Source organism: Clytia hemisphaerica, unplaced genomic scaffold (assembly GCF_902728285.1).
Source record: "Clytia hemisphaerica strain Z4C2 unplaced genomic scaffold, Clytia hemisphaerica genome assembly, whole genome shotgun sequence".
Classification (NCBI taxonomy): Eukaryota; Metazoa; Cnidaria; class Hydrozoa; order Leptothecata; family Clytiidae; genus Clytia; species Clytia hemisphaerica.
The window spans coordinates 719,213-731,262 of NW_027104138.1; the positions used below are offsets into that span (position 1 = coordinate 719,213).

Genomic DNA, 12,050 nt, shown 5'->3' on the forward strand with positions numbered 1-12,050 from the left:
ATTCAGTGAATGTCAAAAAGTGTGTCAAAATCTAGCTAAAAGCATAACACGCACTGCACACAGAGCTTTTTAACAGAGTGCTCATTTCAATAGGAAAATAATGGTTGTTCTCTTGGGAGAAGTGCCTTCTAGAGGTAGTTGGTTATCTATTATTTCTACATCGTTGCTGTATCATGCAGTAGAAGGTGATCGCAAGTTTTCAAATTTTAAGCGCCGAGTTGTCAATCAAGTTAGAAAGTGGAGTTCAATGGCCAACTTGATTCGTAAAAAGCACATTCAATTTTGTCAAAACATAAACAAAACAAACCCTTTCACTTTCACTTCTTTCTACGGAGGAATCCTTCAAATAAGATTGGTTGTTTCAAAGGAAAATGGTAAGAAACTTTTAGATATGTTGATAAAAAAATTTTAAACGGATTTTTAATTCTTGTTTTTATTGGTTTTAGACCTGAAGATGATCGTAAGATCGAAATATATATATATATAGTGAAGATATGTAATATCTGTCATTTTAGAAAAAGAAAAGTATTGATATATAAATAACTCAAACTGATAAAAACGAAAAAAGTTAAGAATATTTTGTTAATTGTTTGTATTTACGATTTTTTTGGTATTTTTTATTTTTTAATCATTCCGAAACAGAGGGTAATTTAGCAAAAAAGTTAAAGGGAATTTAAATAGTGGTATGTGAAAGAAAAACCTAATCCAAATGAAGATAGAAGAAAAGTAATAGTGGAGAAACAATGAATTGCAAAAAGCTTTTTTGATAAACACACTTCCGTAAGTTCATCAAAATACATACAAAATGGGGACAAATACAAAAGCAAACACATCAAATAAATTAAAAAAAAAAAGATACATAAACAAAACAAAACCCGAAGTCCCAGACTTGTGACTGGCATAGTGACTTTCCACGTGTTTAAGGGCCCACACTCAGTCGCCTTCGGAAAACATAGTATAAAAAGGAACTGACCAGCAGCTTCCAAATAAATAACAGACAACAAACAGACACTGCAACAAAATACAGTACAAAAGTGCAGAAAGACACACTGTACCAACTATCTCACGTACACTACAGGTGAAACAAACATTTGTAACAAACACAATCTTACATAAAAATAGAAAAAAACACACAAAAACTGAAAAGAATAGAATCGTAAGTTGGCCGAGAACCCGGTTCGGCGTGCCGCGACGGGAGGACTGCACAGGGCAAAGAAAAGTAGGAAATGAATACCTCCAATGCTAATGCTAATTCTTTAGAAAGAAAAAAAAAAAAAAAAAAAAAAAAAAAAAAAAACACACACACAATACACAAGAAACAATTTCACAATTTGAAAATATGTAAAAATTCTTCGACGGTTTTCCCATACTTCATAAAACAGTCAGGAAACCTGGAAAAACATTTGACAACTTGCTTCTTCAAAAAAGCGTTTGAAGCACCCTGGTTTCGCATTCGAATGAAAAGCTCAGTGACTCTAGGAGTCAGATCTTCAAACATGAGTGTGCTACGTGCTATCCGTAAAATTTCTGAAAAGACGGATCCATAAAAAATGCACGATGGGATTACTGTCGGCATGTGGCATCCTTACAATGAAGAAGGGAAAGGCATCTCTCTTATCAAAAAGTTTATATCTAAAAATATTGTTTTCAACTTTTAAAATCTAGATTCATTACAAAAGACAGTCCAGACTACCCTGCTAATATAACTCATATTTATGCAGAAAATAAGCCAGTAGATTTATACAATTTGCAAATGCTTGAAAAATTACCGACTGAAAAGCATCTAATCTGCACGATAGGTAAATCTGAAGAAGTGATTTGAATTATTGAAATGCAAGCAGATACGGGTTTACGTATTATAATGAAAGTAGGTGCTGTTTGATATAAAAATTGACTTGCTTTTTTTTTTTTTTTTTTTTTTTTTCATCAAATGAACACACTCAACGAGGAGGTGGTATTCACTCATTGGTGGGTATAGGACCTAGCCCCGGTTCCTGACCAGGAACGAAAAGGCTAGGAACACGAGTATAAATGATAAGTGATTCTACTAAAACGAAAAAATATATATATAAAGTAAAAGGATAATTTAATTCTCAGGGCCCGCCCATTCGTTATTTATATAAAAATATGCTTTAAAAAACCGTGCAAAAATATCAAACAAAAAAAAAAACAAAAAAAACAAACAAGCAAGACATTTCATGAGTTCAAAACTTTCTTTAATATTGCAGTGGTTCCTATGACTGCCGATTTTTGCATACAAGTTTGGATGTAGCTGATGTCCAAATAACTCAAATATTTCTCTAGATTGTTTGACACTACACCCAAAGCTCCAACAACAAGAGGTATCACTTTCACAGTCACATGGTTCATCTTCCTGATTTCGTACGCAAGTGGGGTATATTTCTCAATCTTTTCTTGTTCTTTTTTATCTACATTGGCATCATTCGGAACGGAGAAATCAACAATTGTCCAATGTTTCTTTTCTTTATCAATAAATACAAGGTCAGGTCTGTTTGCTTCAAGTTCCTTTGGCGTCTCTACTTTCCTATCCCACCAAACCTCAAACTTTCCACAACTGCTGACTCTCACACTGTCAGGAGTTTCCTGGTACCACTTTTCACTACATTTTATCCCGTGGTTCTTACAAACTTCCCAGTAGACCCTAAGCCCCATACGATCATGTCTTTTCCTATATGCAGAACCAGCTAGTTTCGAACACCCACTAACAACATGTGACACCTTCTCTGGAAACTCCTTACATTTCCTACACAACCGATCTACTTCACCTCCTGTGATTCGACTTTTCAACCAGTTCGTTTGTAACGCCTGCTCCTGAGCTGAAAATATGTACCCCTCAGTTCGTTTATCCAAATAACCTTTCTTGAGCCAATCGAATGTTCGTTGGCTTACATTTTCCCCTACATTGCGAAACCATTCACCATGCATGGGCTTCATAAATACCTCGCTAGCTTTTTCTTCAATTTCCTGCTCTTTAAACTCTTTCCCTGTTTCCAACCGAGTTTGTTCGATACCATCCCAATAAACTTCTTGGTCTACCACTCCTTTTCCTTTCAACTCAACATCTTTCGGGTACAAGATCTTGTTTGCTGCCTGCAGCAAAGGTTCTGTGGAGTCAAAGAGGTAGTTTCTCAGATTTAGACTTTCAATTTTGACACAAGATTCAATACTTATCAACCCCCTTCCACCAACGCTTCTCGGGAGATACAACCTATTCACATTGCCTTTCTTGTGGAAAATACCATTCATTGTTAGAATCTTTCTGGTTTTGATATCCAAATCCTTCATCTCCTTCACAGTCCAATCCACTATTCCAGCACTATACCTTACCACACTAACGGCCCAAACATTTATGGCACTAAATAAATTTTTGGAGTATAAAAACGATTTTGATACAGCTTTGACCCTAGAAATATATTCGTTACTGATCTTTTCTTTCATCTCCTTATGGAGAATACCACACTCTTGCAGAACACCTAAATATTTATACCCATTGTCTTCAAGCTCTTTAATCTTTTCACCACTCGGCAATTCTATCCCTTCAGACTCTATCCTAACCCCTGCTTTCAAAACAACCATCGCACACTTCTCAAAGCCGAACTCCATACCAATATCAGAAGAGAACCTATTCACTACACTCATCAACTCATTTAGCTCACTCTCACTCTTACCATACAATTTTAGATCGTCCATGAAGAAAAGGTGATTGATTTTTGTTTCATTTCCTTTGAATTTGAACCCAAAACTTTCCCTTCTCAAAAGGGTGGTGAGAGGGATCATTGCCATTACAAAAAGAAGAGGAGAGAGTGAATCTCCCTGGAAAAATACCACGTCTTATGTTAACATCACAAAGTCGTTCACCATTACACGTGAGTTCAGTCCGCCACATTTCCATGCTGTTTTGAATAAGCTTACCAATGTTGCCTGCAACCTTGGTAAGATCCAGAATTCGTAACAACCAAGAATGTGGTATCAAATCATACGCCTTCCTGTAATCCACCCAAGCCATGGAAAGATTGCGTTTGCATCTTTTGGCTTCCTTCAAAACAGCCTTATCTATCAACAGTTGGTCCTTAGTTCCTCGTGATTTCTTCCTACATCCTTTCTGTTCCTCTGGGAGGAGATCATTGGTTTCCAGGTGCTCATAGATTTTCCCTGCAAATATCCCAGTTAACAGCTTCCACATGAGAGGGAGGCATGCTATAGGTCGGTAATTAGCAGCAACTGTTCCTTTTGCAGGGTCTTTCTGGATAAGCACCGTCCTCCCTTTGACCATCCAACCCGGCACACTTCCTTCTTTGACGCAGTTGTTGAGTGCAATAGTCAAAGAATCATGAATCGATGTGAACTTCTTAAACCAAAAACCCCTAACACCATCAGGCCCTGGAGCCTTCCAGTTTTTCATCCCTGCAATTCCTTTCTTGACATCACTCAGTGAGATTTCGATATCTCTCTTTGGTGTTCTAGTTCAGAATGGGCCTCCTCTATATCTTTCAGCCATGCATTATTCTCCTGATGTTTTCCTTCCCGACTCCAAATTTCTTCCCAAAATACTCTGGCTTCTTCCGAATTAGGTGGTTCGTTCTGTCTCGAAGTCTGTCCCGCAAACTCCTTGTACAGTCGGGATTGATTCGTTTGAAATAATTTATTTTGTCGAGTTGTTATGCTATTCTTTACAAAGTTCTTGATTTTAGTCGAAGCAGCTTGAATCTTATTCTTTAAAAATGTAACAACAGTTGTTCTTCCCCTTTCCGACAGCTGGTATCGCCTTTCTAACTCTTTAATGACTTTTTCTTTCAATTGGACACCTTTCCTGATCTCTAAAACTCGACCCAAATCTTGTCTCCATTGATCGATACTTCTTTCCAACCTTCTCTGCCACCATGGTTTTTCTAAAACTCGGAGCTGGACCTTTCTTCTTCATTAAACCTAACCTTTCGCAAACAACATATGAACCAGCATAAAGAAGTTTGTTCAAAGATGACACATCTTTACAAAATGGCGAAATGTTCGACAAAAAACCGTTAATAAGGGACACCTCACGCATTATGAGCCAATTGTCTTTCCCTTTCAGAGTTGGAATCGGGACTTGTTCTTCTGAGTTAAAAACGACACGAAGTCTCTCTCTAGAACCAATTTCTCCTCATCGGATAACATCCTAACAACACCTTCCTTCTTGACACAATCAAGACGTTCAACAACAACCGAAATATCTGGTAAGCCTCCAACATTTGTAGTATCATGATGAGGTGAGACATTCTTGTTTTCACCCACAACAGTGAAATCAACATCATTCTCAGAATACTCCCCGTTCTTCTCTCGCAACACTCTCTCTTCGATCTCTCTCTCATATCAAATGCACTCAACTTCCCACCTTTCTGGATCTCCTTTACCTGGGCTAACACACTCGCTCTTGTTCTAACTTTCAAATCTCTACCATTCCACATCTCCACAATGTTGTCTCTGTAACCCTTTACTTCTGTCCCCCCACTTCTAATGAAACATTCCCACAAGACACGTCTCTCTTCCCTCGTCCATTTTTGATTTTTCCGACCCCTCCCACCCCTCCCACCCCTATTCTTCCCCTTTCCATCCTGTTTGCTTTCAACCCCAATTTCAATATCATTTTCCTCGTTTTTGGGCAACTTAGATACCCCAGAATCAGAAGTGTTGCCCTGGACTTCTGACCCGGGGGGCTCGGACTGCTTAGCATCTACCGTATGTTGCACCGCAATCCCCAGTCTATTTTTCTCTATTTTGTACATCTCCATAAAAATGGGTTCCATTTTAACCTTACTGGCAAGGGGTTGAAGGTTTTCCTTCCTTAGCTTGGTATACCGCCTGGTCGCTACTCCATATTTTGACCCCATACAGGGTCCCCTGGGCGGGGCTAGATGTTGATTGGAACATTGAGGTTAACGGCAAAAAAATTTGGTTATGAAAATGATGTCCGCAGGTAAAAAGGATCCGGATGTAGTAGGAAAAATGGACTTGATCGAAGAAAATTATTTGCGACTGAAAAATAAGCAAAAGTCACCTATGGTTGAAGAACTCAATTTCCACTGATACTATCGTATGCATGTACTAGTCACAAAGTTCAAGGGCTAACACTTCAATCAGCAGTCGTAAGCTTTGAGTTATTTGGTCAAAGATATTTCAATGAAGGTCAAATGTATGTTAATTTGTCAAGGGTAACTGACATAAACGGACTATTCTTAATTGGTGAATATAGTAGAAATGCTATCAGAGTCAACACTGAAGCAGGGCTTGAATATGAACGTTTGAGAAGAAGTTGTTGTTTGCAAAAGGTTCAAACTTTTTCATCTGTTTCTACCTCTCCCAAGTATTTAAATATCTCCCTTCTTAATATTCGCTCGATGCATAAAACATGCTGTTGACCTAAAAAAATCTGAAAATTTAATGAACAGTGACTTGTTATGCCTTACTGAAACTCAGCTATCACCTACAAGTGATACTAGTGGAATTGATCAAACATTAAATAGTTTTAATATTGAGTATAACAACAATTCAATTAATCGTTTTCAAAACACTGCATGTTGCACAAATTCTTCTATTCAAATTTTAGAGTGTAATAAAGCAGCAGGTTACACATTGATAAAATTCAAAAAAGAGACGTTTAGTAGTCAACCTATTAGCCTTTTAATCTTGTACAGACCACCTAATTCTTCAAGAAACACTTTTCGTGAAGAACTATTGCAACTGACAAGTTATGATGATGTAGACATTATTGTGGGAGATTTCAATATTGATGCACTAGATCCAACAAATCAAGACCTAAACGAAATACTTGCTTCATTCAAAATGATAGTGAATGAACCAACTCATCTTGCTGGTGGCCTTCTGGACCATGTTTATATAAAAACAAGTTTTATTAGCCAGAAAGAAGTGAATTGCTTTATAAAGGATATTTATTTCTCCGACCATGATGGAGTTTGTTTCACTATTGTGAGTGATTCTTAAATTGTTTGAACTGCTTGGACTGCTTGAACTGCTTGAACTACTTAGACTGCTTGGACTGCTTGAACTGCTTGATATGGGGGGGTTACAGTTTGGAGGGTGGGATACATAAGGGATACAAAATTCTTCAAGGAGTAAAGTTTCTAATATTCATTATAAAGTCGATTCAGTACATTTATAAATAAATAAATCACAGCATATTCTGATGAGTTTTGCATCCCTTACGTATCTATCTTAGAAAAGAAAAATCAAAACTGACAATAAGGAATTTGTCTTAAAAAGGTTTTTAGTGCCTTTTAAAGGAAAGAAACTTTCTTGTGAATTTTAATCTTTTGGATGGTTATGAATTTCTTTAAAACGTCACTTGTCACTTTTGAGTGGACACGATACTAGTTGCAAAAGACATTTTCCTCAGTCACATAATTTTTTATAATTTTATGTACAGTATTTTAAAAATGTGGATTTTAAGAATTTTTTTTTATCAAATTGGAATATTAATTTTGTACATTCTTTATATATTTATAGTGCATTTTTTAGTTAAAAATTGAATTATGATACGCATTAACTTTTTAATTTTTTTTTTGAAAATTCTTTTACACTTTTTATAGTATTTTTTAATCAACTCATCAATTTATACAAAATTTAGAGTTACAAAATTAACAAAATGAACAATACAAATAAAAACCCTGGACTAAAACTATGTTGGACTGGACTGGAATATTATTTGCGTGTTAATCGTTCTGCTGTAACTAAAATTACATGCTTGGCTGGAGAAAATATATGGGCATTTGTATGATATGATGCTGGTAATTTGTTAATGGTTTTGTTGTAGTATTAATTCCTGTTACGTAATAGCGTTGGTAGAATGAGGCAACCTAAAAGTAAAGAAACAAGTTTTTGATTCATTGGCAACTTGGAATAAACATTGATTCCACACCACCAAATTCAGCAACTCTAGATGCTACAAAAGTCACAAAAACAAAAGGTTAGTAAGACTTTTGAGAGAATACTACTCGAGTACTATACTTCAAAGTCACAATTTATGATTCTCTGCTTAAAAAAATGGACAAATAGGTATATTCTTAACAATTGTTGGTATTTTTACAGACAATTGGTATAAAATCTATTGAAGTGGTTATCAATTTCCGAAAAGAAGTAATTTATCACACTTTTTCTCCGAAAAGAAAATACAAATAAATACATCGGGGAGTTTAGTGCCTTTTAATTTTACTCTGTTATTTTAGCTATCAATCAACGATCAATTGTCATTTGGCTGTCATGACTCGTAAACAATTGTCACTGTGTTACTCCGAACTCAAAGTCGATGCTACAAAGTACATTCAGGTAATTTAATTAAACCTTACAAAACATTTAAGACCTGAAGGCTTTTCTATTTTCTTACATAAGAAACTGTCACATTTGCCTACATTTGCTGAATGTCTCCATTCACCAAATAACTTAGAAAGTTTATATCATCAGCTTTTATTTTTATTTTTTGTTTTCTCTACTAGATTATATACGATCAACAGTAGTTTCATATTGTATTCGTTTCAATCAATCGGTATGCTGTTCATTGTCAAATTGTCGTCAAAGAAAAACCAACGACTGACGACCATTTAAATTGTGTTCATAATAGAGTTATTTGTTGCTGATTTTGAAATTCATAACGTTTCTTCGCTCAGTGAATGAAAGTGATCAAAATGATATCATAAGTGTTATCTATACTTGTCCATTTACCATTTCGTATTGCATTGTTTTGTTTTGCTTGATTATGATGATTTATGATGCTGCTGGGATAAATATAATGAACTATTATTTGAAAAAAAAACTATTTCTATTTGTAAAAGTAAATGGTCAGTCTATGTGACCTGTCAATTGAATTTTTGATAGAACCTTTGTATAAGTTTATAACAGGACATATCTAAAATTTTGTGATTTGTCCATAAATTTTTGATTGAAACTTTATCTTCAAAATGTTAAAAGTTGAATTTAAATGCTTTAGATACGGAATGTTAATTTTCTATTCAATCTTACTACTAGGAGTTTTGAGTAACCTGGAGAAACATTTAGGCAAAATGAGATTTTCTAGCTCTATTAAGTTTTCCAATTTTGCTTGATTCTTTATGCATTTAGTCCTTCCTTCCATCGCAGCTATTTAACTTCTTTACAAACTATCCGACTAATAATCTAACTATATTGGCTGACCTTCCAGCCTCGGCTGGTTTATTTTTACTTAACTTTTGTTAATATTAATCTCTTTATGTTTTTTTTTATGTAGCTACATATTTTTCTCCCCTCTCTACGCACATGTTTAATGTTTTTAGAATGCAGATACTGTATATTTATATTCTAAGGTTCAGATTTTCTTCACTCCTATATTTAAATTTTGTTTGGGGGACTTTTAAAAATCTTTTTTAACACAATGTTCAACATATTATATTCCTGCAGATTCCCACTTTTGCTCGGTTAGACCTTTATCAACCGACTTTTGCTCATTTTCTCGACCGTTAGATCTCATTATTTAATACAAGAACGAAAACTTAAAGGGACATTAAAGTATTAAAATGTAAACATTGCGCGAACCACGTGTCATTAAAGAGAACAATGCGAATCAAGAAATTTATCTTTCAAGTGGACAATAAACTAGTTATTACATCTTACTCGTACAACATGAGGATAAATTTTTCTCGTTTAGATTTTTCTATATTTTAATATCCTATATTATACCTGTATGTACTTGTATTGTATGACAAGTACTTAATAATATTTGTGTACAGTTTTATATATTAGGATCTACATACTTTATTCGGATTAAATTTCGCGAGCCAAAAAAGTCGCGAAATGTTTTGGATTTAACTTCGCATATCAAGAGTTTCAGAAAGTCCGCGTGGATTTAATTTCACGAATGACCCAAAAAATGGACATACTTTAGCAAAATTACATGGTTTTGACAACTTCTTTTGCAAAAATGGTAGTTTCAAAAAATTCGCGTGGATTTAATTTCGCGAAAAGCCCGAAAAGGGCAAAAAATCGTGAAACCGGGAAATTTAATCTCGCGAAGTTTAATCCGAATAAAGTATTAGATAGAATATAGTTGACATTCATATAGTTTTATTTATTATGATGTAGATATTAGTTTAAAAATATTTTGATCTTGTGAACCATAAGATAACTTTGAAATTTCATTCAACTTTTTTTCTGTTTTCATCTTATTTTCACGACCTGAATTGTCTAAAAGTCTAATTTTGTTTGCTGAATTTTAACAAAGTTTCAAGCATGCCCTGTTTTGTTTTCACTGTTTTTCCCGATCTGGATTTACAAACCTTGTCATGATTGGGAATATACATTTGAGGACACGGGTTTTTTAAATTCCAGCCTTGTTACGCTTGGCTTTTCCGGCCAGATTTCAAACAATTTATGGCTCATTAAGTTTGGATTTTAGACTTTCTCCGACCTCAAACTTAAAAGTCTGGTAAGACAAATTTTGTACTACATTCTATAAGGGTCAGAGTCCAATTTTTGCCCCTCCCATTGATAAAATGAATAAGTAATAACAATGAAAGAGTGATCATGGGTGAACTTTGTTTGTTTTTGGATATTCATCAGGAAAACAGCTCTTTCATTTCCATAATAATTGTTCTTTGTCATCTTTATATTGGGGAGGGAATGCAGTTCGTGCTCAGCTCGCCGGTGAATATGCATAAAAACGAAAATGAGATAATTCGTCTGGAGAAAATTTGTCATATAATAAGGCTGATACCTACCAGCTTATACCTACCGGTCAGACATCCATCCTGGTGAATAAGAATCGTTCTTAGACGATCTAGCATAACAGATTTTTCGTATGTTGTAGCAGTTTCTAATTAATAAGCCGCACATAGCGTAGGTCAGACCATACGAGTGGCAGGGTATCGAATTGGTCAGTCGGTTGACGTCGCAATCTTCAACATCAATTCTAAAAGAAAAATTGTGAATAAAAACAGGAGGTTCCTCTGTCTTTGATAAAAACACTCAGACAAAACAACGAAAAGATTTTGCTCCCCTTAAAATATTCTTATATCTTTTTTATATGAAAGTTAAATTCATGATATTCATGATGTAGTCTTTTATACGGAAGCACACAAAATAATTTGGAACTAGTGGCAAAATTTGCCACTAGTGTTTTATTATTTTGCCACTACTTCCGGGTTATCTCGGGTGCTTCCGTATAAAAGATTACGTCATGAATATTATGAATAGGTCAGTAATACTCTAAAGCTTGTTCTATTGTTGTTTCTAATGAAAGAAATCACGTCTATTTGCACTGCCAAGAATAAGTACAGATAAAGGGGTGTCTCTATTATTTCACTTGTAAATCAACTTTCCCTTCGTGGCCTTTAACGGCGTAAAATATTTTGAAGTAAATCATATACCCATATATATTTCAAAACATTAATGAAATAAAACGCACGATTTGTATCCCCTCCCCCAGTCGCAAACTTTCTTTCGCTTTAACTCTATTCTCTTTATAAGAAATGAAAAGAGATATCACCCAAGCCGTAACCTTTTTTGCTTGATGTTCTTATATTTCACCTATTCCTGTTTCTTATAATAGATGACGTGTGGTTTAAAGGGAAAATGACACGCAAATTATCTCCCGTTTCAATTGACAAAGTAATTATAAAAAACGAGAGGGTCACTTTAAATCGAACATTACTGATAATTATCTCCCGTTTCCATGACGAAACAATTAAAGGGAAGTAGCTCGAAAGAGGAAAAAATATATGTGGTGGTAGCTTCTTTGTTGTCAATTACGAGGACAATGGCTTCAAAGGGATCCGACATTCTTTTTCACACGTAAGCAATCTAGTTTTTATAAATATAAAAACTAGATTGTAAGGTTGATTCTAAAAAAGAATAGTCGTTTTCTTAGACCACTACGTTAGACACTTTTTTCCGAAAATAAGCTGGCTTAGTGAATCAATACTATTCAATACGGGTTTCTGCATTTATTATGTTGGTTGCCCTCGATGGAGAAAACTTTTGTATTTTCTCAACCCTCAATGCGAGCAAAG

The 12,050-nt window shown here is 34.9% G+C and overlaps 1 protein-coding gene across 1 annotated transcript; it reads right to left on the reverse strand.

Annotated features, from left to right (window-relative positions):
* Positions 1-2,196: 2,196 nt before the first annotated feature.
* Positions 2,197-4,423, reverse strand: LOC136813717 (uncharacterized). Its single transcript, XM_067070218.1, has 2 exons — positions 3,934-4,423; positions 2,197-3,125 (listed from the first exon to the last, which is right to left on the reverse strand). The coding sequence occupies exons 1-2, from the start codon at positions 4,421-4,423 to the stop codon at positions 2,197-2,199; spliced, it is 1,419 nt and encodes a 472-aa protein (XP_066926319.1).
* Between the last annotated feature and the right edge of the window lie 7,627 nt (positions 4,424-12,050).